This window comes from Myotis yumanensis, unplaced genomic scaffold (assembly GCF_028538775.1).
Source record: "Myotis yumanensis isolate MYYU_CA2020_CCGP unplaced genomic scaffold, mMyoYum1.0.hap1 SCAF_1, whole genome shotgun sequence".
Taxonomy (NCBI): Eukaryota; Metazoa; Chordata; class Mammalia; order Chiroptera; family Vespertilionidae; genus Myotis; species Myotis yumanensis.
This window is the reverse complement of record NW_027223752.1, coordinates 64,250,960-64,278,762: the sequence shown is the minus strand read 5'-3', so window position 1 is coordinate 64,278,762 and position 27,803 is coordinate 64,250,960. Positions and strand designations below refer to the sequence as shown.

General features: G+C 39.2%; 1 protein-coding gene across 4 annotated transcripts in view; it reads right to left on the bottom strand.

Moving 5' to 3' along the window:
• Positions 1-5,005: 5,005 nt before the first annotated feature.
• ATP8B4 (ATPase phospholipid transporting 8B4 (putative)) overlaps positions 5,006-27,803 on the bottom strand; it is a 214,855-nt gene continuing 192,057 nt past the window's right edge. For all 4 annotated transcript variants that reach the window (XM_070423207.1, XM_070423198.1, XM_070423188.1 and 1 more), the window contains 5 exons: positions 24,589-24,672; positions 21,381-21,626; positions 11,605-11,743; positions 8,795-8,925; positions 5,006-7,158 (listed from right to left, as the gene is read on the bottom strand). In XM_070423207.1, coding sequence (XP_070279308.1) covers positions 6,877-7,158; positions 8,795-8,925; positions 11,605-11,743; positions 21,381-21,626; positions 24,589-24,672 — 882 coding nt within the window. In that variant the 3' untranslated portion in view covers positions 5,006-6,876. The remainder of the gene's footprint in view (positions 7,159-8,794; positions 8,926-11,604; positions 11,744-21,380; positions 21,627-24,588; positions 24,673-27,803) is intronic.

Here is a 27,803-nt window from a genome sequence, read left to right as displayed (position 1 = left end):
AATGTTGTGCAGTTAAAAGGTATTCCTGGTGTTCAGAACATCATTTTATAGCTTTAGAAAACAAACTATTAGCTGGTATAGCAAACCAGCACCAAGGAAATATTTTGACTTGCCTTATAGTATCTGTGAATTACTTGGCTTAGAATTTTGTTTTTATCTAGTCAGACCAAGTAGGTACCTTATGAAGAAAAATGAATTGTTTTCATATGTGACTTAGAATGTGGTCAGTATAAGGCTGGGTGCCAGGCACCATTAGCCGTGGGGCAGCACCGGTCATGAATGACTCATGTCCATTCTTATTAGTCAACATCCCTGCCAAACTGATTGATAATAACTTTAGTATCTCCCCCAGTCACCTAATTATGATCCCCAATTCTTTTACATCTATCAAAAGGACATCATCTCAAGAAAGTAATAGGAATTTTATTCAAAACCTTTTCTGAGGATGCTCTGTAGATAGTGGAATTCATCTCTAATCTCAGTGCATCAGCTATACTTACATGTTGCTGCACACTGAGGGAAGATAAACAGAGAGGGGACCAGCAGAAAAATCACCTTCCATCAAAGGAATATCCTAGCCCTAGCTTGTTTGGTTCAGTGGATAGAGCTTCGGCCTGCAGACCAAAGGGTCTCAGATTCAATTCCCAGTCGAGGGCACCTACTTCAGCTGTAGGTTTGGTCCCCCTGCTGGTCGGGGTGCATGTGGGAGGGAACCAATCCATGTGTTTCTCTCACATAGATGTTTCTCTCTCTCCCCTTCCACTCTCTTTAAAAAATCAATGGAAAATTATCCTCAGGTGAGGATTAACAACATCAAAAAAGGAATATCTTACTCACTGCTCACACTACCTAGAAGAAGCCAGGAAGAATGGAAACATTTATGACCAGGATGAACCAACCACCTTTCTCTTTGATCATTACCTTCAAATTATGTTAAGCATCATATCTTCGTGTATCCTGATTCAATATGCTTTTTCTGTATGAGCCCAGGGCTGCAGTTTATTAAAAATTTAAACTTGCCCCTGCAAACCTTACAGGAATCCGAACTGAGATAGCCAGAGATTTTTGGCCAACTCATTATTATTTCTTGAGCACAGGATGTTTACCACACTGCTCCAAGCTGATTTGCATTCTGCACGGGTTATAGGAGTAGATCTGCCAAAGAGTTTGGAAACTCTAGGACAGATAGGCCCCTCTCTTGGTTAAGTTATAGCTCCACACCTACAGATTTGCCCAGCCAGGGCCTCCAAATATTTTGCAATGAGCATTTGGAAACACATGGATCATGTTCTGGCTTCCAGGCAGTTCAGCAAAATGCTTCGGCTGGAGAATTGCAAAAGTTCGTGATTTGTCACCAAGGAATGAAATCTGACGCAGTAGAGCAAACTGCAGACATTTAATACCAGATGTCAATGTAAAAATTGGAAAACTGTGGCCCCGCGTCATTATCTGACTCCTGACCCGCAGAAATCCACCCCAATCCAGAAGGCATCATAATTTCTGCCTTCTTTCAGTATTAAACTAGGGAGGAAATCGTGCTTATTTGCATCGAGAGAGAAAGAGAACACCTGAAACACACATTTCAAAACACCGACGTTTGTTTGTACTCCTTCCCTGAATCTGTACACGTGAGAAATCGAATGACTGCTTTAGAAGGAGGGATGGACTGTTCAGGAATCTCGTGTCTGTGAGGAGAGAGAGCTGGGTGTGGAAAGAGGAGTTGTAGGTAAGAAGTTCTTGATTAAGTGTCAGATCTGAGCGACTTTTTTACTTTCTGGAAATATAGGGCAAAGCACTTGGCCTTCTCTGCAGCTCATTTCCTCTTCCTAGAAATGGGTTTAACATGAACATTCTGACCACTACACAGGATTGTGGTGAGGCTCAAAGAACACTGTGTAAATACATAAAGAAACTGAAAAATTATGTACAACTATGAAGGAAATCACTCAAGCTTTGTCGTTTCATCCTGAATCCTGAGGAAGCTGAGGCTTAAGAAAACTCCTCTAAAAGCCTCTTCAATAAATGGTACTGGGAAAAAGCCACATACAGAAGAGTGAAGCTAGACTGCTATTGGATACCCTACACAAAGTTACCTCAAAAATGGATTAAAGACTTAAATATAAGACCTGAAACAATTAAATACATAGAAAAAAATAGGTGCCAAACTTATAGTCCTTGGTGTCAGAGAGGCTTTTGTAAACTTGAGACCAAAAGCAAGGGAAGTAAAAGCAAAAGAATAAATGAATGGGACTGCATCAAACTAAAAAGCTTCTGCCAGAAAAAGAAACCATCAACCAAACAAAAAGGCAGCCAACCAAATGGGAGAAGATATTTGCAAAGAATACCACAAATAAGGGGCTAATATCCAAAATATATAAAGAACTCGTACAACTCAACAACAAGAAGAAAACAATCTAATTTAAAAATGGGTAGATGATCTGAAAAGATACTTTTCCCAAGAAGATATACAAATGGCCAACAGATGTATGAAAAGATACTCAATTTCACTAGCCATCAGGGAAATTTAAGTCAAAACTACAATGAGATATCCCCTCACACCTGTTAATATGGCTACTATTAATAAAACAAGAAATAACAAGTGTTGGTGAGAATATGGAGAGAAAGGAACCCTCATACACTGCTGGAGGGAATGTAAATTGGTACAGCCACTGTGGAAAACAATATGCAGGATCCTCAAAAAAATTAAGAATAGAGCTGCCATATGAAAATCTGGAAACATTTATTTGTAAAGATATATGTACTCCTATGTTCACTGCAGCATTATTCACAGTAGCCAAGAGATGGAGACAACCAAAGTATCCTTCGATGGATGATTGGATAAAGAAGATGTGGTACATATACACAAAGGAATTCGACTCAGCCATAATAAAGGATGAAATACTGTCATTTGCAACAATATGGAGGGATCTTGAGAGAAGCAGCTAAGCAAAATAAGTCACATGGAAAAGCACAAGAACGTATGATTTCACTTACATGTCGGATATAAAACAGAAAGCAACAAACAAATACCTACTCATAGGCACAGGTAACAGTTATCAGAGGAGAAGGGGAGAATGAAGAGGGTAAATATATGGTCATAAAAGGAAACTAGACTATGGGTAGTGAGCACACAATGCAATATATAAATGATGTATTATAGAATTGTACATGACACTTATGTAATGTTATTAACCAATGTCAACAAATTAAATTAAAAAAAAAATTCCTCTAAGTTCAGGGATGAGGTGGAAAGGACTTTAAAATGACCCTCTTCTTACCAGACAGAAGTATCTTACCTTTGTTTCTATATACATTTGATATGTAAAGCAGCAGAGAGGAAAGGAGAGGGTGTGGATATAAGATCTTAGTAAATTGCAAGAAATTGAGTTTATTCAACTGACCCAGGCAAAAGCACTACCATAGGGTTTAGCATCTCTGTGGAGAGCTAAGCAATAGCAGGGGCTGTTCTAGAGAAATACAAACCAGTACAAGAGTCAAGTCCTGCCCTCAAGGGAGAATCCAATTCTCTCTCTCTTTCTCTCTCTCTCTCTCTCTCTCTCTCTCTCCCACTCTCGAATCAACAATTACAATGTGCAACACTAGCAAGAAAAGCTCACAGAATGGGCAAATGAGAAAGGGTCTTTGAGACCATACTGCCTGATTTTCCTATTGATGGGCTGGGTGGCTAAGGCCGGGGGAAGTCAGTGGCATGACCCACCCACCACAAATCAGCAGCATCATGCAATGAGAAGCCAGAGAGAGCCTGGCCCCCTTTCTAATAAAATGTTCTTGATCTCACATTAACTGTGAATGAGGGTTTGTATTCACTTCTCAAATACAATCTTTGAGGAATTAAATTTATTTTTCAGAGATATATAACTGGAAACTCTTATCTCCCTTTCTTCTCTTTTCTCTCCATTGCTTTTTTCCTCTCTTGCTTTCTTCATCTCTCTTTCTTTCTTTCCTTCACAGGTATGTATACCTGGAGGCAGATGAGAGAGATGAAGATTGCAGATGTAACTCAAAGGAATACAATGAGCAATCCTATATAATAAAAGCCTAATATGCTAAGTGTCCGGTAGTCCATTCAACCAATCAAAGTGTAATATACTAATGATATGCTAAGGCTGCTCAACCACTCGCTATGTTGTGCACTGACCACCAGGGGGCAGACAGTCAACCAGCCAACCAGTTGCTATGATGTTCAATGCCCACCAGGTAGACGCTCCAACAGGTAGGTTAGCTTGCTGTTGGGGTCCAGCCTATCGGGACTGAGAGAGATGGGTCGGACACACCCTGGAGCCCTTCTATGGTCCTTCCCCTGCTGGCCAACCTCCTGTGTCCCTCCCCAGCCCTGATCGTACTCCAGTGGGGTCCCTTGGCTTGGCCTGCGCCCTCTTGCAATCAGGGATGAGGCCCCCCCCCCCAAAGTGCATGAATTTTATGGGCCTCTAGTTGCCTATAAAAGCTCAAAACTTGAACTAAGGTTTTAAAAACTCAAGGCTACCAACATCAGTCCTGAATCTAGAAAATACATTTTCTTTCCAAATAATATGATAATGTTTATGTAAAATTAAAATTTTATTATTCCCTGGTGTACTGCTATCACCAGTCATTCTTCAGACTCTTTTTGTTCAGGTTCAAAATAATCCCTGGCACTTGTAATCAAATGATCTCGCAATGGGTGTGTGAGCTAATTTGAATCTCATGGGGCCAAAGTAAGCTGATAATGTGTTTCTCTCACAATCATCCACATTATCTGTTTATAAACAGCCTTATTTAATTTGAACTGAATTTGCAAACTTGGAACATTCCTAACTTTTCCCATCCCTTATACATAGGTCCAATTGGTTTGTTTTATTCTTGACTCCAATCCTAAGAATGATGTACATTTTCCTCAGGCATGTAAAGGAGAGAGGGAAAAAAATCAGCTGGCCAATGTGACAAAAACTCTTTGAGTTCCCAATAAAGAAGTGGCAAAACATAAAACACCAATATTGCCAAAATATTTATTGAAACTTTTCAAATCTTTCAAAAATGTTATAAAAAGTGAGCAAACACATTAGACATTGAAAACTAATATCTTGATGAGTCTACATAGGCATGTAGGGGCAAAGGGAACATATATGAGCATTTACTATGATTAGGTTCTTTGACACATATCTTATTTGATCCCATTCAAAGAAACTTATCCCAGACTTGGAAATTAAGGCCAAAAAAACAAACAAAATAAAACAAAAAAACAGGATTGTGTGACCTACTAATATTATGCTAGCCCATTATTCATCAAGCCCATCCAAGGACCATTTGACTCGTTTGGGAAATAGAACTTTGACTAATAATTTAATAGGAACCAGATTAAGAACCCTGTAAAGTTGGATGTTGACTTGTAAAAAATTGATAAGGCATGGGGATGACTTGTTTTTGCTTTCTGGTAGAGAAACTCACCTCCATGGTCATAGTTTTATTTCCCTGTAGGACACTGACCAGTTTTATATCTTACTTTGCAATCTCATTTCAAGGCCTTTCACAGTGATTAGCTAAATTCTACTTCTTCACATCCTTTTCAATTGCTCTATTATTCTGATGGTGTATTAAATGGGCCTAACCTCATCATCTATTCCTCTGAGAATTCTGTTTTTAATGATTTGAGAATTTGTGCTTTGACAATCCTCAAATAACCACATGAGGTAGGTAGCATATCTTCATTTTGCAGAGGAAGAAACTGAGTCTCAGAGAGGCACTTCATCTGCCGAGAGTTATAGAGGTAAGAAGCAATAGAGCTGGACTTTGAACACAAATCTGCTTGAATTCTTTTATGGAAACTACATTGGTGATTCACATTTGGACTAGAGCATCTCCAAAAAAAAACCAGCCTCATCTACATATGTTTATTTTGGAATTATAAGCATTATAGCTAAAAACCAAAAGCAACTCACTCTGAATGATTTAAGCCTGGGTATTTAATTGTAATTGAAAAGATTGTTGATTAATTTGGTTTCAAATGGAACTTTTTAAAATAAGAAATGTTGAAAGTATTTGCCCATATACTGTATGGAATACTATCATTAAAGTTGGAAATTTCAATGCTTTGCTGGTTCCATTGATGGTTCAGGATAACACAGGGCAAGTTCCTACCAAGATTGTTATAGAAATCATTGAAAAGTATTTAGAACACTTACTAGAGAGCCTCTCTTTGACATTTCATGAACAGGTCCATGTAAGTTTTTTGAATAAATTTGACCAAATTACCAATTTATCCCCAGCTAAAATGCTCAATCTGTACCATCTCTAGACTAGCATAAAAATGAGGAACAACGATGTGTTTTTCTATTCTTCAGGCATGAAGGTGATTTTTGTTCTGAACCCACAGATAGATATCAAGACTAGGAAGATATCTTAATCTGAAAGCATCTTAGTATAATTTTAAATATTAAAAGTATATCTTGGGAAAGGCTGATCTTACATATACGTGTTTATCTGTAAACAAGCATGCTTTCTCAGCTGGGGTATATACCTTTTGAATGCACCCTTTTATCCACCTGAAGATGCATTCAATGTATATGCAGATTTACAAGTTTTCTCAATACATAAAATTCTAAAGTTCAGGTCAACTGGTATCTAAATTGATAAAACCCTGTGCTTATATTGTGAAGGTTTTGTCTGCCAAATCACAAATTAGATGGTGACCATCTGACTTGGTTTCTGGTAGAGTACACCACTATTTGATAGGCACCAGGCAGCTGTCCGCCACAGATTTAAATTAAATGAGGCAATCTGCCCCACTCCTAGCCCCAATCCCAAGCTCCAGAGCCAGCTGAATTTCAGCTCCAGCTGAAGTGAAAAGATAACTATGTGGTTCAAATTCATCTTGACTCACAGTTTCACTGTTTTATCCTGGTTAAAGCTGCTCACTGCGTCTGTGGTTTTCTTACATAAATTTTCAATCCAACTAGTGCTATTACTCAGTGTCTTTTCCAACCCTGATGTTGGGGGTGGATTTTTAGCTCGCATATTTTTTCCAGATGTGATAAGCTCTCCGTAGCCCTCTTGGTGAGCAAAAGCATATCCAGATCTTCTTGAGCTTGATCTACGAGTCTGAGGCCTTCGGCTATGCAGAGGCCGTGCCTTCCTTTGAGCCTTCTGTCGCTGGCGGATCTGGAGAGGAAGGAGATCCAGAGTGAGATGGTGCATCCAAATAACACACTCTAGGCAGTGGGCCACTCTGTGAAGTGAAAGCCTTCTCAGTAAAAACAACATCAACATTAACACAATACTCACCTTAATCGCAAAACAGAGTTTTTCAGCTAAAAACCAAGAACTTTTCTAACTAATGGATTACCCTGGGCACTGGTCAGTTTTTATTTCTACCAAAAGACTAATAAGTAAGCAAGAAGTATTAAGGCAAATTTTGTTATTGTCTCCATCTCATATATCCATCTTAAATGAATAGGAACATACTTTAAGATTGTCTAGCATGCACCACCCAAACATGGTCAGTATAACAATTTACAGTCCCCTTTCTCCTCAGAACAGGCCTTTTCTTCTTTTGGAGATTCTCAGAATCCAATAGTCATTAGGAACTAGACAAGGACAAAATTTTAAAAATGAGAATCAGAACTTTTCAACTCTTGTGGTCGGTCAAGGTATCATGAGATTTTCAGGGTTTTAATTTCTTTGGAGGTGGGGGTTGGTCACCTTTTGAAGAGGCCAACATCATTTGGGTGGGTTTCCAATATTTCTTTCATTTCCCTCTAAAGTTGAGGAGAAAAGATGCAAGGTTTAGAACAAGGTTTATAAGCCACCTTGTTCTCTGATTCAGCTGATTGTTTGGACTCCGATTTTTATGTCAGTAAAAAACTGTTAAGCAGAAAGTCACGATCTGACTAAATAGAGCAAGAAATGATCATCATCTTTCTTCCTTCAACTCATCCATCATTTTCTTGGTTTACATAAGAATGAGCTTTCACATGCAAAGGGAAAGGACAGACATTAGAGGGGACTCTAGGAATCATTTCAGAAGGAATATTTTTATAGTTTGGCCCCAGAATGAGAGGGACAGCATGACAAGGAACGTTCCATTTCAGTTCCTCTGAGCATCGTTGGTCTGGTTATTCATCCCATTAGTGTCTTTACCCTTCTCTTGATGTGGCTACAAATGTATCTCCCCTTCTTTCTCCTTTTCTCTTTTTACCTGCGTCCAGACCTAACTTGACATTGTCCTGCTTATTCTCCTCTTCCCAGGAAACACTGAAATATGTTATGGTAATCCCTTGGTTTAGGCATTCCTATAATCCATTCTATTTTCCAATCCATCCATTATGCTGCTATTTCCTTTCTTAATCTGTTCAGAAGGTAAAACCTCCTCCATGTTTCTGAATCTGCACTACATTTCTACAAATATTTAGAGCTCCTCCTACCTTGATTGTCTCTTTTGTACTGTACCCTTTATTTGTCCCCAAGACAATAACTTTCCCCACTGCTTGTCTTTCCCTTGGAACAAATTGTCCAAAATGCTTCCAGTCAACTTTTTGAAATACCCAACTTCACTTGTAATTTATGACGCCCCACCCATATTTAGTCTAGACATTTGTCTTTATTGGTCATTACTCATAAGGCTAGTACATTCAGATGTAGGCAGTTTCATCTTCTGTGAGGTGACATTGTGTACTTGAGGGTGTTTGCCAATGGGAAGTTCATTGGCCCTTCACTGGGCTTCCAATCAGGCAGAGAAGAACACAATTCCAAGAGCCAAGAACCAGCCCTTCAAGGACTCACCAGCAGTACAACATACCTGGTCACTCAGGGTCGGGAATAAATCCACCTTCAGAAATCTGAATGCCAGCACAGGCATAACTGAAACCACTGTCGTTAGGAGAATGACCAGCCAGATGCACTTCTGGGTCAAGGAATGTCGTGCATTTCCTATCGTTAAAGGAAAATATACTTTGTGTTTATAAATAGAATTGAATGGTTGAATTAATAGGCTTGTTGTCTATACCCATAAGGCCTTTTTAGGAATGGTGATATTTGAACCATCTAAGAAGAACCACTAATGTAGGTGTCTTCTCCACTATATGGTATGTTCAATGGTGATGAGGATAAGGCAAGACTGATAACTCTTGGGAACTACTTGGTGGCCTGACCCTTTGGAGACCGTCAGCTGGAGCATCCGCTTAGTCAGGTTCAGCCCAGCTTCATGAGTGAAGCACAATTCTCTCATCCAGTTTCTAGATCCCTCAACTACAAAGCAGCTATTATTTTTAAAAGGCACATTTACCCTAGCAGTTGAGGCTTACAAGCCATCTTGAGGTAAGGAGAAAAGGGAGTAGGGATTGGAAGTAGCGGTTTCGACTTCAAAGGGAAAGAAGGCACTTCACAAGGAAATGGAGAAGCAAATATCTGGTAAATAAATGTTTGTTGGACCATCTTTAACAATGGATACAGGAAGGATGTAGATCAAATGGGCCTTGCTAGTTTTCTCCCTACCTATCTCAACGAGTTCATATTAAAATATAGTTATCTGTAATGATAACTCCCTTCCTGGAGAAGGTTCTATCTAAATTTTTAGGCAGTTAGGGGGAAGATCAAAGGTTCTTCCTGAGTCTTTTGTTTCTTAAAAATAAGAGTCACCTGCCTCGGTTGCAGGCCCAATTCCCACCCCGGTGGGGGCACATGTGGGAGGCAACCAATAGATGTGTCTCTCTCCCGTCAATGTTTCTCTCTCTGTGTGTGTCTCTCCCCTTCCCTTCCACTCTCCCTAAAATCAATGGAAAAATATCCTTGGGTGAGGATAAATAAAGAAATAGTCTCTTTGAGCTCCTTGAAGCTCAGTATCCCCAGGCATGGCTGAGGAAAAAATAAAAACAAGCTTTGCTTTAAAACCACATTCCTGTTTGCTGCTGGCTACTAAGGGAATTTTTTTTTTTCTTAAACCCCAATGTTGATCTAACTTTTGAAAAGTCTCATTGGAGCACAGTAATTAATTCCTGGAATGACATGTGCTTAGCTGGAGAGAGCAGTCCCCACACAAAATACTTTCTCTGGTTGAGGCATTCCAGTCCCATTATGCATTCTAGAATGCTCTCTTAGGACTGAAAATCTTCTAGTCAATGCACTGAACTTTCAGATTTGGCAGCCAAAAAAAAAACTTAAAAATAGTTTTAATGTCTCTCTTTCCTAATATGCTTATTTTTATTCATAACCATCATGTTTCTTCTACATGGCTGGAATCTTCTGGTAAGCAAAGTATTCATATTACGTATTAAATAAGAGTGGTGCAATTTAAAATTTCCATGTACATGCAAGGCAAGGCAAAAGTTGAAGAATAACATTCTTAAGTGTATGTGTGAATTTAAATGGAATTACAATTTGAGGAACCTTTGCATCACTGGAAATGTATAATGCTATAGTTGCTCTTATTTTGCTTTTTACATGAAGTCTTCTACAAATCTTTTGGTAGAAAGGACTCTCCAAAAAGTAGATGCAAATCTCAGTCTTGCCTGACTGAGCCCAAGAAGGTTGTCACTATACATCACTCCACAGTTTGCTAGGATGAACTCAAAAACATCATTGCTACCAACTTCTCTCACACACCCTAGAGATTTCAAAACTTCTGAGAAAATGCGTTAGTAGCCCCATTGTGTAAAGTTCAGTGACTCTTGCTAGGATCATTTTGAAATGTAGAAAGCAATGGTAGTATATACCATAGATAGACCAGATGTACACTTTTGAAGAATCATAGCATCTCAAGATCATAAGGGATATTAGGAGGTGCTTTGCTACCCATTTGCTGCTCAAATCACTGTGAAATGTCCCTAAGCCACATTTTCTTGAATCATCATCATCATCATCATCATCATCATCATCATCACCATTATCATGGTTAACATTTGTTTTTTTAAAGTACTATATAAAATGTCACATACTAAGCATTTTATATGTATTGTCTCATTTAACCCTCACAAATTTCCTATGAAACTAGGAACTATATATATCCTCAGGTTAGAAGTGAAGACATTAAGGCATGGAAAGGAAAAGAAACTTGTTCCTAGGTCACACAGCTTATAAGTGGTGAAGCTGACACGAACTGTGGTCATCTAATGTCTGAGCCTACTCTTCATGCCACTTATAGACTAATGTACCAAATTTTGTAGAAGTCTCTAAATTATACATCATTTTTTTCTTACTTAATGCAAATAAGTTCCACTGGTAATCTTTGGCAGATATGTCGGTGATAATATGGCATAAAAGGCAAAGCCCAGCATTTCTTGCTCTTTTTCTTTCCTCTACCATACAAGTCTCAGTTAGATGATATATATGCTATGCCTCTTGTTTTCAAAGAGGCAGTTTACTGCATCTGGATTGTTGGGAACCAGGAAGCAGCTATCTCAATGATTCTTCTGCATCTGGTTAAGGACAGCAGAAACTAGTCTTTCAGGGCCTGTTTCAAGTCTGGAAGCCTTCAGATGCCTCTGATGCAATCAATTCCTAGAGAAAAGATCATTGGTTACCCCTAGTCCCACCCAACCCAGAAAATAAATTACAAAGACAAATAAATGACAGCATGACACTAGGCCCAAGTAGATAGTAGGATTCACTTACCAACAAACGGAAACTGGTTTGGGAAGACACCAAACATGGCATTACTGTGCATTGTAAGTAAAATGGAGAAGTAGGTGGCAACGCTGCCCCAGATGAAGACGTGATTAATGACCGTCCAGTAACTGGTATCCAAGGCTATCTGCAAACAAAGTCAAATACACAGGGGAGATCTTTCAGAGAATCATTTTGCTGAGTGGTCTTTATCCAGAACTGCTCTGTGAAAAAATAGTTGCACCTGTTTAGCTCCCAAACAACCACAGGCACTTCCACATTTTGCACAACACAGGGCACTGACTTGACATTTCTGCTTGGCAACTGACTTTAGAACTTATATCTGAAAGCCATTATAATTGTCAAGGTTGAGTCAGAATAAGGGGATAACATGTGAAGCTTCTTTTTATAGAGAAATAAGAAAGTGGAATGAGTTCTCATTTCAATGTTACTTTATAAGTTGCTTTCAAAATTTTCTGTTGGAAAAAGTTATTTTCTTTAGTGAGCAAGTGCAACATTTTATAATCTGAACATAAATTTTCACATGACCATTTTCTACACTGGCAAAATCCCTTTGACAACAATATTCTATCTCATATTGATGATCCTTTCTCTTAAATTATTCAAATAATAACAAAGAAAAATCCTTCATCCTTTTCTGACATAAAGTTCAGATGCTGGGGTTTATAGTGATCTAGGAGCATGTTCACAAGCTCTTCTGTCTTCCAATAACTTGTTGTGGCAGCACAGCTGAAAGCATGGACTGTTGTCAGAGTGTCAAGCAAGCCACTGGTGAATATGAACCCTTGCATTATCAGAGAGGGAAAAAAAGGTAGGTTCTGATGTCATTATATGTACCTCACAGGTTCCAAATGATCTAAGTACAGATCACAGATTTCTCGCCTGCCTGAGGGGGTCCTACCCACATAGTATATAGATCCTTCTCTGCACGTGGAGATATATGTCCACTTCCCACTTGAAGTTTACTGCTTTTTAAAATGCTGACCCATTAAAAGGATGCTGGCAGCGTTGGATGTAAACTACAGGGGTTATAAAGGGGCAGCATTTTCTTTCCTCAAGTGTTCTGAGAACAGAAAGCCCTGCCACCCATGCCTCAGCAAACAGATGCTGATTCTCCAGTTTGTTTGGATACTAAGACATTAGACAAAATCTCCAAATCTATCTTCTACCACCTATCAGTTCCTCACTATCCAGAGACACCAACAGCCTGGATCATGTTGGTATGAGTAGGCAAGGAAAAATCACAATGAATCTCAGACTTCACTAAAAAAAGAAGAACAGGTGGCTCCTATTGAGGCAGAACTAATGGAAAATACAGACAAGTACTATAACAACAATAACAAAAAAAATGTAATGAGAACTCTTAAGGGGATGCAATTAGATCCCAAGAAAAAAATTCTGGAAGAAAAAAAGCATTATTTCTGAATTAAAAAGTTGAGTAGAGAAACCAAATAAGAATAGTCCCTAATGAGAACTGAATTAATATTCTGGAAAAAACAAATGGAAATAATATCTCACAACAGAGAGCAAAAACTTGAAGAAATAGAAACCATGTGCAAAAAGATATGAGACGGGGATGGCAAATCCATAGATGTCAGATCCTTGGGCCCAATATACAAAAAATGACATTTTAGAATGGAAAATAAACTTAAAAAGTAAAGATCAAAGAAATGACAGAAGAAAACTGCTCTGCTGTAAGAAAGCAGCAAAGATTTTCAAATGTGGAGGAGCAATCTAAATCCAAGGCAAATTAATGAAAGAAGTTACATTCTGGTGACATTTGTGAAGTCCAAGGATAAAGAACACATGCTTCTAGAGAAGACATTACTTACAAAGGAGAGAATCAACCTAATATCAAACTGCCACACTGAAACTGGGATATTATGGAACAACTTTTACAAAGTTCCCCCAAAATAAGGCTCCGACTCAACAATCTTATGCCATTCTAATAGTTTATTTAAATACAAAGGCAAAGAAAGAAGGCTCAAAAGTATAAAATCTATCTGCCCTTTTTGAAGAAATTACTCAAGGAAGTTGCTGCAACCAAATAAAAATTAAATCAGAACAAAGACCTCAAAATAGCAGAAGACAAAGATGATAAAAGTGGTGGTGAGCAATGATTCTTGTAAATTTGTAGTTGGCTCTAAATGAGTAATAATGTGAGTATGAACTGCAGTATTAATTTGGAAAAAATTTTGAAACAGTCAAAACATATGTTTAAGGAGCATTTAATAACATTGTGGTTTAGTTCTAAATTATTAATGTGCAAGAGTTGGGGAGAGGAGTAAAGACAGGGAGGGTGAAGTAAAGTAAAAACATTTCCAAAATTGTTTAATTTGGAGGTGGGTGAGGGAAGGTGCAGAACAGATTAGTGAAGCATTTGGTAAAAGAATATTGTTACTTAGTTTTGATATAGTCATATAGAAATAAATATTTAAATGACTATGAAAATAGGGAGAAATCACTAGTAAAATAGGAATTCAATAGTAAAAGTTGTAAATTACTCATAAGTAGGATATTAAAAAAGCACAGGGCATTCAAGTATATAAAGGAAACAAATTGAAATAAAAAGATAGAATTAAAAATAATCCTAAAAGAACATGAAAGAAACAAGGTAAAACACATAAGTTATTATAATAAAACTAGAGGCCCAGTGCATGAAAATTCATGCACTGGAGGGGGATCCCTCAGCCCAGCCTGCCCCCTCTCACAGTCTGGGAGCCTTCAGAGGCAGGAAGGGACCTGGCCATCAGGTGAAGGCGATGCCCCCATCACACCTCTGCTGCTGCCACTGCCGGCAACGCAATCCTCGGCCGGCCCTGGTTACCTACCTGAGCCTTGGGCGGCCCTGGGTGGCTGGGCAGCCGCCATCTGAGGCTTTCCTGCATCTCAGGCGTCAGCTGGGCAGCCACCATTCAAGGCTTGCCTGAGCCTCAGGCCAGCCCTGGGGGCTAAGAGGACTGGGGGACTCTGGAGGCAGGTGCGTGGCAAGGCCAGGCCTGCCTGGGCGTGGGCTCCGCCTTGCCGCATGCCTGCCACCCCAGCAGGGCTGAGGGGACTAGACGCCACCATCTTGTGGCTGTGGGTACTGCCATCTTTGAGGGTGGGACAGAAATTAGCATATTCCCTCCTTATTGGCTGTGGGTGGTGCCATCTACGTGATGGTGTAAGAGTCAATTAGCATATTCCCTCTTTATTAGATAGGATGAGTAGTTTAATTCTCTTATTAAAGGAGAAAAACTAATAGAATGAGATGAAAATGAAGGCATGGGCCCAAATTATATATCAGGCAAATGTAGACTAAAAAAAGCACGAAAAATGAAAATATAAAATATTAAAATTTAAATAAGGATATTTTATCATGAAAAAAGACAAAAGCTATAAAGAACAGATATTAAATGAGAACCATCACATGGAAAATAACATAGCCTCAAATTATTTAAAGTAAAATCTCCTTGAAATACAAGGAGCGCTTGATAAGAATCATAATTGCCATTGAAAGTTTACTAAACTTCTCTCAACATTTGACAAGCCTGGTGGTGGAGGTGATGATTCCTGGGACTCTGTGGTTCACCTTCCATCCAGTGTGACCAGAGCCAAGCTGTGAACGATGGCAACAGCAGTGTTCTCCCTACAACAATGCAGCCCTGTGGTTGGGTGCTGCCTCCAGTGGCTAAGCCTAGCTGTGGCTCTCCCTGTTTCATTTGCCCTCCTGAAGATTCTGGCACTGCCTGGTAGCTTTTTTTTAAAATATATTTTTATTGATTTCAGAGAGGAAGGGAATGGGAGAGAGAAAGAGAAACATCAATGATGAGAGAGAATCATTGATCAGCCGCCTCCTGCATGCCCCCTACTGGGGATGGAGCCTACAACCCAGGCATGTGCCCTTGACCTGAATTGAACCCGGGACCCTTCAGTTGGCATGCCGACACTCTATCCACTGAGGTAAACCAGCTAGGGCTACCTGGTGGCTTTTAATAAACCTTTTAAACTTAAAGAAGTCTCTCTTGTTTGTAACTTCAATCTTTTTGGAAATTAATATGGCAATATTTATGAAATTTAAAATGTTTATTCTCTTTGACCCAGTAATGAGAAAAAACAACAACAACATTGTTCATCTATCAGATTGGTAAAAATTAGTTCTGACTCCAGAAATTTCATTTTTAGGAATTTATCTGACAGTACATAAAATATATGTACTAGTATATGCATGGCAGCATTGCTTCAATAACAAAAAAAAAGGAAAAGAAAAAAAAGAAACATCCTGAATGTCTATCATTAAAGAAAGGATGAATAAATTATTATATATCCGTATTATAAAATTCTGTGCAGCTCTTAATAAGATTACAATAGATCTGAATGTGTTGATTTGGAAAGCTGTCCAGCATATGTCACTAAGTGAGAAAAGCGTATTACAAAAATTACAAGAATTTTTCTTGAATACATATGTGTGTGTGCGTGTCTCAAAGCAAAGAAAAAAATATGAAAGGATTGAGCTATAGTAATCATAAGAGTAGTTAAGCAGGAAAGTGTAGGGAACGAAAGGAAGGCGGTTGATTTTATTTTAAACACTTCTATATTGTTTGAAATGTTAAAAGGAGAACTTTATAATTTAAATAACTGAAGAAAACTGATATTTAAAAAATAATAGACATGGGTACAGTTTGGCCAATAGCATGGGCAGAACACATACATACCATACAATTTATAACTGTAATTATATATAGACCAAGGAAATTTCATGGGGATTGTTACCACAATGACAAGTCAAGCTTAAACAGTGAGAAAGGGCTATTAATGCCACCATCCAAATGAGTTCATTCACAGAATTCCTCAAACGTATTATTCTAAATATATAGGACAGCAACTTCTGATTGAAGCTAAAATTGCTGAGCTTTCATGATTATAAACACTTATGCATTCATGTCTAAGAATTCTAAGGTAAAGCAGACATTTTCATGGCTTCCTAGACATAAAAATAAGTGATAGACTAAAATGACAGGAATTAACCTATATATTCCTTAAATTGAAATTTTGAGGTTGAAAGAGGATCTGTGTGTTTATCAACTATGAACAGAGTTTCTCTCCCATTTTATTCTAGGGTGGTATAGGTGTCCTAGGTATCCCCTCATGGAAGATAGAGGTGGACCATGCATTCCCTGTAGCTACTATATACTGGGGGAAGGCCATAGCTTCCAGTTATCTTTATAAAGGAGGGAGGTCCACATGGCTTTGGAGTTGAGGATCTGAGGTCAGATCTGTGTTTAAATCCTGGCCTATAACATGTTTGTTGTTTTCATCTATAGTAATAGCAACTATGTTTTAGAGGGCTGTGAGGGAAGAGGAGTAAATGAGATGTTGGAATGATCTCAGTAACAATTCGTTTACATAGGAAATGTTCAATTATTGGGAGCTGCTGTTGTTGTTACTCTAAAAACCAGAAAAGCCTGACAGAAGCAAGTGGGCCAAGTATGCTTTTAGTGTCTACAGACATCTTCTTCCTCTGTTCTTCCAGATATTCTCTCTCTTCTAAACCCCAGTGCTCCTAGCTTTATGACTTCTCTCTTTCTTTCTCCTATATAAACAAGAAAGTATCTATCTTCCTTTATGCTCAGTGTAACCTTTCTTCTCATACTGCCTGAAAGTTTTCATTTTAAACAGTCTTTCTGTAAAATAAAATACTTTATCCCCAAAAATGCTGGAGTCAGATAGGCCTGGGTTCCAATTCTGGACCTGGAACTCAGTGGGTGACCTCAAGCAAGTCATTTAACCCCTCAGCTTCATCTGTAAAAGGGGACAATAATATCTACTGCATAGTGGCACTACAAAATATGTATAAGCATGATCTTACTCATAGTGGTAATGACAACACAAGTTTCTGAAGGCTACCACCAAGGACAGGCTTGCTTTAGTCATCTGAGGTAAGATGGGAATTAACTAATACAGCAGGGATAGTTGGGTACCTCAACCAAATTCTGACTTCCTTTGCTCAACTTTAACCTCTCTCTTCATATCCCTTGCCCTTCCATTCATTCAACAAATACCTGTGTTTGACACCTAGTTTAAATTGGAGTACAGTAATAAACGAAGCGTGCCAGATGTTGGAAACTGGTATTCATTCTCACCCATTCTGCTTCTAGGCCACCATCACTAGCCTCGATCTCTCCTTTCTCAATCTCCTATCCAGAAAGTTCCTCAGTCTCCCGGCTGATTCGGGCCCCTCAGAATTAATGGTGGGCATATGGGTGAGGCAGGGAGAAATCAAGTAGAGGAGAAATCTATGGAACAGGAGTATGGTGATAAGACTTAGAGGACTTTAACCCTGTAACATGGCAAAGAGATCACAGCCACCAAGTGGTGAGACCCAGAGCCCCGTCTTTAGAAGTACAACTCCATGTGTGCATTACTGCTTCCCAACTATGCCAAAAACCCTGAAACTCTCTAATAGTTGTGTTGTAGAAAATACTCACATTTTTAAAAAACACAAATGCCTTTATTTAAGAACATTTATTTGGGAAATAAGACTACTGAATCCTAGTCCTAATCCTGCAATGCAGTCACTGTGTAATCTTGGGTAAATCTTGAATCCCCGTTTGTTATGTCAATTTTATTTAAAATTATACCAGTTATGTTTTTAACATATGACCACCAATTCTTTGAAACTCCTTTCTCTAGGAAATGGAGCTTAATTCTCTTCCCCCTGAATGTGGACTACACTTAGTGACTCACTTCTAATGACTAGCGTATGAAAAGGGAAACACAGTCAGTTTATAATGGGGAAACCTGAAAGATATCATCTTAACTAAGTAACCAAGATCAGCATCCCCAATAATAAATTATGTTGATATCATGTGCTCCCTAATAGGATGCAACAAGAAGAACACATCTCTGTGATTCTTCCCCCAAATCCACAATCTCAGTCTACTCTTAAGAAAACATCAAACAAACCAGGGACATTCTACAATACTCCTGACACTCTTCAAAAGTGTCAAGATCATGAAAGACAAGGAAAGAGAACTGTTAGATATTAGAGGAATCTAAGGAGACATGACAACTAAAGGCAATGTGGGATACCGGAACAGAAGGTCACTAATGGAAAAACTGAGGAAATCTGTAGCTCAGTTAATAGTATTGTACCCATAAAATGTTAGTGTTAACATTAGAGAAAAGTTAGGTGGACCACAGTTGTCCTTGAGGAGATGGAAGGCAGAGAGTAATCTTGGAGAGACAAAGGCCAATAAGGACTGAACCAGACAGACATGGATAGTCCCACCAGGTTACCAATGATTATTCTGAGTCCTAAATGTGAATCCCTCTGAGAACGCATGGGTATCATTCTTATAAAACCTTGATAATCAAAGGTAAGAAATTTTAAATAGTTTGATTTTAAAAACTCCAAATTACAAAATGCAAAATTCTGTGATCTTTTTGTGAATAAACAATGTTTTTAAAATAAGATTGTTTCTATGATCTCTCAACTTGTGGGGGAAAAAAAGGGAGAAATGTAAGGGTGACATCTAACCATAAGAAGAGCTGTGTGCTTCATGGGGAAAACTGCTTCTAAATCTAAAGTTAATATAGAAACATAGCACTGGCATTGCTGTGATAGAATATAAAAAAATAAATTATGGACAAGTTAAGGAAAAAAAGATATATAAGAATACCAACAGACTTTTGATATTAAAACAGACAAACAGAACTCCTTTCTAACCCAAAATTATAGGGTTAATTTTGAAAACTAGTTTCACTAAAATCATATAATGCCTGTCATGTCTACAATAAATTTTACAGGTAATTTTTGCCCTTATTTATACAGCAGATAATGTTAAGGGCAGTGTGAAGAATGGTTTCCCTTTGCATTTTCTTCAGATATTGGCTCTTTATCTCAGTTACTACCTTTCAAATCACCTCTTGGAGCACCAAGTAACAGGTCTGGCCTGGAGGCAAATAAGCTAAAAAGATGTTACCACTAAAAAGATGCCACTGTACATCCCATTGTTGCCCTCCCACTGGAGGGAGAATCCAGAGAACTGGAAACGTGGCCTCATGACAAGGAGTAGATCATCCAATTCCCTGGGCTGGATCTACAAGAGTATATACCGCATTTGCTTAGTGATCCCAAGGCATCAAAACAAGAGAGGTTGGCGTGCCCAATGTAGTGGCAAGACGAGGTGATATAGACTTTATCCGATAATGGACTCTACTGATGAATGCCTTAGCTACATCAGTTGCTTCTAAGCCATTCCATGACTTTCTCCTCTGCTGCAGAATTGAACATTGGGGAACTAGGCTTAGAGGGCTCACAAAGCACCAGTATGCTTTCTTGTAAAATAGAAAATAGAACTCCTTTCTGAGTGGAGAAATCTGGTTCTACTTTTGGATGCTACTCGTCTGACTCTGAATTTTGAACTTCCAAGATGTCAAGTGTTAGATAGCTTTGGTATGGACTTAATGATATCACTTAAATGGGCCAAGGAATGGCAAAGATGCCATTTTAAAGCAATATGTTTATATTTGATTCATTAAATTTAATAAATATTCAATGAGTCATGAAGAAAAAGTCTGGGTTTAGTCACTAAACTTTAGTGAGATCTTTTGTTGGATGTGAGCAGCTAAGACTTAGAAAAGAGATTGTTTATAGGATAAAAAAGGACTGACCAAAGGCAATTCAAACTCTATAAAAATTAAGCCTTTGATTGACACTTTCTCCTTAAAAACAAAAATAGAAAACAAACTAACAGAGGCCACATTGCTTGCTGTATCCACACAGAGCTGCAGATTTTAATGGATCAGAAAGCTTTTGTGAATTCTAACATCATATCTAATAGTGTGGTCAATTATTTGCTTAAAAAGGAAGTAGAAACACAACTCAAGATATCCAGTGGAAGAAGATAAATGGAACATCAAAAGTCATCCCTGTCTTCCCAGGTGGTGTGGCTCAGTGGTTGAGTGTCAACCAATTAATTAGGAGGTCATGGTTTTATTCCTTGTCAGGGTCCATGCTTGGGTTGTGGGCTCAATCCTTAGTGGGGGCATACAGGAGGCAGCCCATTGATGATTTTCTCTCATCACTGATGTTTCTCTCTCTCTTTCTCTCTCTCTCTCTCTTTCTCTCTCTCTCTCTCTTTCTCCTCTCAAATCAATAAAAACATAGTTTTTAAAAAATCATCTCTGTCAGATTCAGAGGTGTCACAGTTGTAACGTAACACTGAACCTCTTGAATAATTCCAAGGAAAGATATTGACAGATAAACTTTAGATCTCACTTTAAAACCTGGAAATTATTAAGTCTTGTAGAAATCATGAAAAAGTTTTTCTTTCTGTTATAAGTGGAAAAATTTTCTTCTTCAAACACCAGAAGGAAGTAGTTGTAGTATAACCATGCTCCACCCCAAGAAGTGATTCATTGGACGGTTTCTATTAACGTGGAGGTTATAGACACCTATACTAATTTCCTATATGTGGCAATTTATGTTAAAACTTCTTGTTTTCTTTCTTTTTTCAGCTTTAGTGAGAAATAATTGACACATTTTTCTACATAAGTTTCAGGCATACTGTATGATGGTTTGATTTACATTTATTGTGAAATGATTACCACAATAGGTTCAGCTAGCATCCATCTCAAAATGTATAGTTAAAAAGGAAGCCCCAGTGTTCTTGTAGGATTTTTTTTTCTCCAAGAAGTAGACAAAATCAGTAAACAATGAAACAGAATTTTAAAAGTTGTAAAGCCATCATTTAAGATGTTTTCACCAACAGGTTTACCTGCACGCTGACCACAATAACCAAAGACGTGGCCATGGTAACTGCAAAAGACTGGTAGTCGGCAAGGTGCTGCCCGTCTTCTCCGGCATCGCTGTAAAAGGCCCCATAAGGGATGAAGAAAAGGGCTAATGAGGTGTAGATTCCATGTGCCATGCAAATGAAAAATCTACGCTTGTTAAAAAGTAGATTCAGCTGTCCAGGTTTGTAGAGCTGGGGAAAGTCCATGCTGTTCTGGTCACTTACATCCTGTCAACAGAGAGTTATTTCAGCAGAGGAGATTTGAGGAGAAGTCAGAGGCCCCGAATTCCCTATCTCCAGAAATAGCAAGTGCATGTCTAAGCGTGCCCTCATATGCACTACTCATTATCTTGTTTTCGTTCCCACAATAACCCAGAGGATACTAAAATGATCTCTATTATATAAAGGAGGAACTTGAGTTTCCAAGAGAGATTCATGAGAGGTTACACAGCTCTTATATCAGAACCAAAACCTGACTCGCACCCAGATGTTTGGCTTCACGTTTAAGTTTTCTTTCCTGTACTCTCCTGCAGCGACACTCGTGACCCCAGCATCCTAATACATCATGTGCAGTCAATGGGCCCTGGGGTTCATTGCCAAGGCAGTGAGTGGTAGTAACCAGGTGATGGCAACAGAGAGCTGCAGAGTTGGAAATGGCCAATCAGAGTTCCCAACTTAGAGGGGTGGGTGAGTAACAAGAGGGGAACAGGAAAAGGCAAAACTGCATGTGGGAGCCCAGGTGGGCAGGAAGAGCTGAGTGTTCTACCCAGGGAAGATTCCAGTGACAGTTACCAGGTGTTCAGGACAAAGGATTTCCACAGAATATGAGGGCATCATGTTTGCCCCCAATGGGGGTCCTGGGAGAAACTAAAACAGTGACTCTCAAGCTTAATGTGCATGGAAATCACCTGGGGAGAAGATTGTGATTCAATAGGTGTAGGGCCCGAAACTCTGCATTTCCAACCAGCTCCAAAGCTGATGACCACACTGTGACCACCAAAGCCAAATGCCAAAACCAAAAAGGATGGTAAGGACTGACCACGAAGGACATCAGAGGGCCATGGGTGGAGGAGATGCAGCTGAAGAGGAAGGAATACAGTTATGAACTCTGGGGGCAGATCAAGTTCCCCTCCCCCTTGTGGGATGGCGTGAGTCTTGGTGAATGGGGTCCCAGGAAGAACACTGACATATTCTCTTTAGGACGTCTGGTTTTGAGATGCTGTTGGGGGCTTGTTTTCTCAGTCCAGTGACTGGTAGAGTTGAATGCACAGACTTTGAAACCAGACAATCCTGAGTTCAAACCCTGGCTCTGCAGCTTAGTAGGGGTGTAGTCTTAGACCTGTCTGAGCCTCAGTTTCCTTATTTCCATACACGCTGACAATAGCACCTCCATCACAGGACTACTGTCATCATTAAATGGGTATGTATTCAGCAGAGTTCCTGCCATACCTTAAGTAATAAATACGGATGCCTCTATAAGTAATAACAAATACAATAATGATAGTAATAACAATGGTGATAGGGTAGCAAGTTTGGAGCCAAGTGGCCTGGTGTCAGGCTGAATCCTATGACTTATTGGCTGTATGGCTTTGGGGCAGTGACTTGAACCTCTGAACCTTGATTTCCTCCTTATGAGTGATCTGTAGTGATCACTGAGACCCTCTCGGCATAGCACTCCATGATCCTGAGATCAGTTTAAGAACCAAAGTTGACAAAGCAGAAAAGGAAAGGAACAGGCACTCAAGTAGATTGTAATATAGGCCTTATTGTATATTTTTTTTCAAATTGCACAATAATCATCTTTTCCCAGAAACTATCTTACTTTTATTATTTTATTCCACATTCTGAGGAGATATAAAGTACCAGAAAAGAGACACTTGTCAACATGGCACTTGAAAATGAATGCACGTAAATCCTTTATATCTAAGGTCTTTAGGAGTCTATTACTTTGTGTAGAGCTCCATAAAATGTGCTATTCACACACTGCCCTTTTTACATATGAAAAGTGAAACTTATAGCTCACTACAAAGCCACAAAATGGGAGAGTGGAGTGAGCTCATAATGTGAAGATTTATATTTTGCAATAGATGGCTTTGGGCCAGAAAGTGAGGCTTAGCAAATGGGTCTAACAACAGCCTGGAGAAAATCTGGTCTTCTTAAAAATACTTCAAAAAAAAATTTTTTTTAAATAATACACTGTCATCGTGCCATGGAAACTCCTCTGGCTAGCCTTTCACTTCCCCACAGGCAGCCAGACATGTCCCCCCTTCCAGAAAATACCTTCCAAGGCTCTGAGTATGCCAAGGAGCCACCATTTTTATAAATGATTCTCTCTCTTCTCTCCTCTCAAGCATGTTGAGCTAAACAAAAACTTCAATGCACCCTCCCTCCCCATGGCTACGGGGCTGTGTCTCTCTCCCACTGGGAGAGTTCTCTGCTGGTCTGTAGTTCTGTTCTGGCCTGTGCTGACCAAGGAAGTCTCACCGCAGATGCTAGCTCTCTGCACTCCAACCTGGTTTCATGAATTTTTATCTATCACTCATGGTTCTCTACACTCTCAGAGGGAAGTGCAGGAAGTTCTCTGCACTTCCCGGTGTGTGAACCACAGGGCACTAGTTCTGAGGCATATTAATAAGTGATGTATTAAAAATAGGTAACTAAAAGTAGTCAAATGAGTTTGAAAAATGCTGAATTAAAAAGAAGTTAAAGAGACTATTTCCTGCAGGACATCTTAGAGCCTTAAGAGCTGCCTGGAGTTAGGCTGAATTCTATCACTTTTTGGCTGTATGGCTTTGGGGCAGTGACTTGAACTACTAAATCTACCAGAACAGCAGCTCAGACTCTCACTCCCTTGTGATGAGTGAATGCATTCAACAACTCTACTTAGATAGACTGTGTCTGCCTTCATGCACCAGAGGACACATGAAAATGCTCAGAGCTTTAAGAGCTCTGAGATGGTGGGGTATGGATCTAGGGTATGAATCTCTAAGAGGAGAGTAGCCAAACTTTGATCAGAGAAACTTCTTGGGGCAGTGGGGGATCTGAAAGGGGTTATGACCCAAACAATACCTATTAAAACAATTGCACTCCTAAGACTCTTTCTATGACTTTTATCTTCTACGTAGAAGTTAGAAGCAACTAAAAGGCATCAACAGAGAAAAATAACTTGTAAATAGAGAAAAACACATACCTGGTCAAAAATCCCCATGGCTAAAACAGGAAGTGATGTGTAGACAATGTTAAAAAGGGTGATGAACCACTGGTCATAGACAGTCTGAAAACAAATAGCACAGCAGTAAGAAACATCGTCTATAGGAGTGATAATATATATTTACTTGTCAGCTCTTAAATGAAATGTCTCAATTTCCTGAGGTGGGTGAGAGTTTAGTTTTGGAGTCAGACAGACATGAGTTCTCCCTGAGGCTCTGTCTTATCAGCTCCCCTGCCTTGGTGGGAGACCAGATCTCTCTCAACTTCCATTTCTTCATCTTAAAATGAAGCCACACACTCCCTACAGACTTGCAGTGGGGATGATAGGAGATGACCCAGAGAGACCACTGGACACATTCAAGGCCCGCACCCTTGTGGTGGGTTATTATTTCATCCTTCAGTTTTGCAATGGGTTATAATGAGTCTAATGATCTAACTTAAGTGATATGCAAAGGATCCACTAAAGTCTTCAGAGGGAGATGCAAAAATTAACCTGTCAGCTCTAGCCTGCTTACAAAGGGAGAGCTTTTTCTTGGGAGTGGTTTAAAGTAAAGTGGGAATGAAGCTATTTGCTCAGGATACTACATATAAACAAGTAAGATGATAGAAATATCCCCTCACATCTATATAGAATACTTCCTTGCAGGAGCCTCACTAAAATTCATACAAACCAGGTATTATATATTCATTTGTTAATGAGTACATAGAGATGTAGAAACAGAATCTTTTGGAGTTACAGAGCTTAATACAGGCAAAGACAAAAATTAAAACCCAGGTCTCCAGCTCCTAAACAATGCCTGTACTGCCACTCATATCATTCATTCATTCATTCATTCAACCAATATTTATTAAGAAACCACTATGAGCCCGGTACTATATTCTAAGCAATGGTAATTCAACCTGATCATTCAGATAAAAATTTCTCATGAAATTTGCATTCTAATGGTGTCAAGAAAAGGACAATAAACAAGATTTTATATATATATATATATATATATATATATATCTGAATGAGTGAGTTAGAAAATAATAAATACTAGACAGGAAAGGGGAATAGGAAGTGTGGGAGGGTTGTAGTTGTAAAAAGGTAATTAGAGAGGGTCTCACTGAAAAGTGACATTTGATAAAATGTAGTATGCAACCTTACAGAATCCCAGCCCAGAGCAGGAATCTTAACAGGGTCCCAGATGCCAACTCCTATATACCCCAAGAGTCTACCAGAACAGCAGCTTGGTCTCTCACTTCCTTGTGATGAGCAAATGCATTCAACAACTCTCAACTCTACTTAGATTGACTGTGTCTGCCTTCATGCATCACGAGACACATGAAAATGTTTATCACAGCATTGGTTGTAATAGCTCCAAACCAACCAAAACATCCATCAAGTGTACCATATGGACATAATGAAATCTACACTAATAAAAGAGAAAGATGCAAATTGACTGTACCTTCATGACACCCACCAGCCAGTCAGGAGTGAGTATGCAAATTAACCCAACAAAGATGGTGGGTTAATTTGCATACACAGGTGCCAAGCAGCTGGGGGCAGGGTGGGACACTTGTGTCGTCACTATGGCGACGACTCAGGCATTCCACAGTGCCCCAGCTGCTTCGGGCCTCTGGGCAGCGTGGGAAGGCCGAAAGGTGGCTCTGGGCCTGAACGAAGGCAGAAAGGCGGCTCCAGTCTAGAGTGAAGGTGGAAAGGCAGCTCCAGCCGGAGCAAAGGCGGTGCTGGCAGCCAGGGGAAGGAAGGCCCATTCTTGCATGAATCTTCATGCATTGGGCCTCTAGTATTACAGAATAATGAAAAGCAAGAACTACACCTATATTCATAAACAAGAATGAATCAAATGCTGAACAAAAGAAGCCAGAAAAAAAGTATGATACCATTTCAATAAAGTTCAAAAAATGTGCCAATCTTTTCTTCATACTCATGGTAAAATTAAAAGACAAAGCAACGACGTGATTATAAAATGCCAGGGTAATGGTTACCTGTGAAGAGTTGGAAAAAGGGTGACTGAGTAAAGGTATGGGAAGCTTCTGGGAGTTTGGCAACATTCTGTTCCTTTCACTGGATCATAGTTACATGGGTGTTCGTTTTGCAATATGTTAAGCTGACATTTATGTGTTAGGTACTTTTTTGTAGATTGTTTATACTTTACAATTTAAAAAGGAAACATGTGACCTTTTTTAGTTATAGCCTGGAAAAACTTGGACACTGGGAAGATTTTAAAATTCCACACCCCGGGCCAATTAAATCAGTATCTTTAGGGGTAGGATGATCCAGGTAACGGTAGTTTTAAAATTTTGTGAGGAGGCCCTGGCCAGGTGTCTCACTTGGTTGGAGCATTGTCCTGTGAACCAAAATGTTTCAGATTTCATCACCAAAATACACATACCTAGGTTGCAGGTTCAATTCCGTTGGGGCATGTGTGGGAGGCAACTGATCGATGTTTCTCTCTCCCCACCTTCCTCTTTCTCTAAAATCAATTTAAAAAATATATCCTCAGGTGAAGATTTAAAAAATTTTTTTCTCAGGTAATTTCATTGGGAAGCCAAGGTTAATTTTGATTATTTTACTCATCCCTATGCCCTCATCAAAGAGAGGGAGAGAAATTGCTGGCACAAAATCCCCCACTATTTGTGATGGCCTCTGACTTCCATTCTTCAAACATATCAATTCATTTCATGATTGCAGTTTGAAAAATGTAAAAGGAGGAAGCAGCCAAACTGAAATCTTGTGGCCCCAGGCAGAACCTGGTGCTGGTCAAATCACTTATTCTTCCTTTACCTCATCTACCATCCAACTTCCACTCACAGGGAAGGGATGGTTCCTGGTATTAGGAAGAAAGAAAGAATCTGGGAAATTATGACATGCTAAATTGTCAGTAGCTGATGGTCTGACATAAAGTACCACCATTGTCACAAACTGACTAGCACTAAAACCTACTACTATTTCACAGCAGCATTTTTAAGTTGGAACTTCAATTCGAAGCCTAATTTTACAGTTGGAAGAAGAGAGGACAAGAAGGGAAAATCATGAGAATCAAGCTTAAATGAGTTTTTTGCAATTTCTTGTAAGAATTTTACTGTCACTCAGAATCACAACAAGAAATGATATTTACTGAGCCCCTACTATGTATCAGGCACTAGTTCAACGGTTTTACATATATTGACTCAAGAAATCCTTACAAG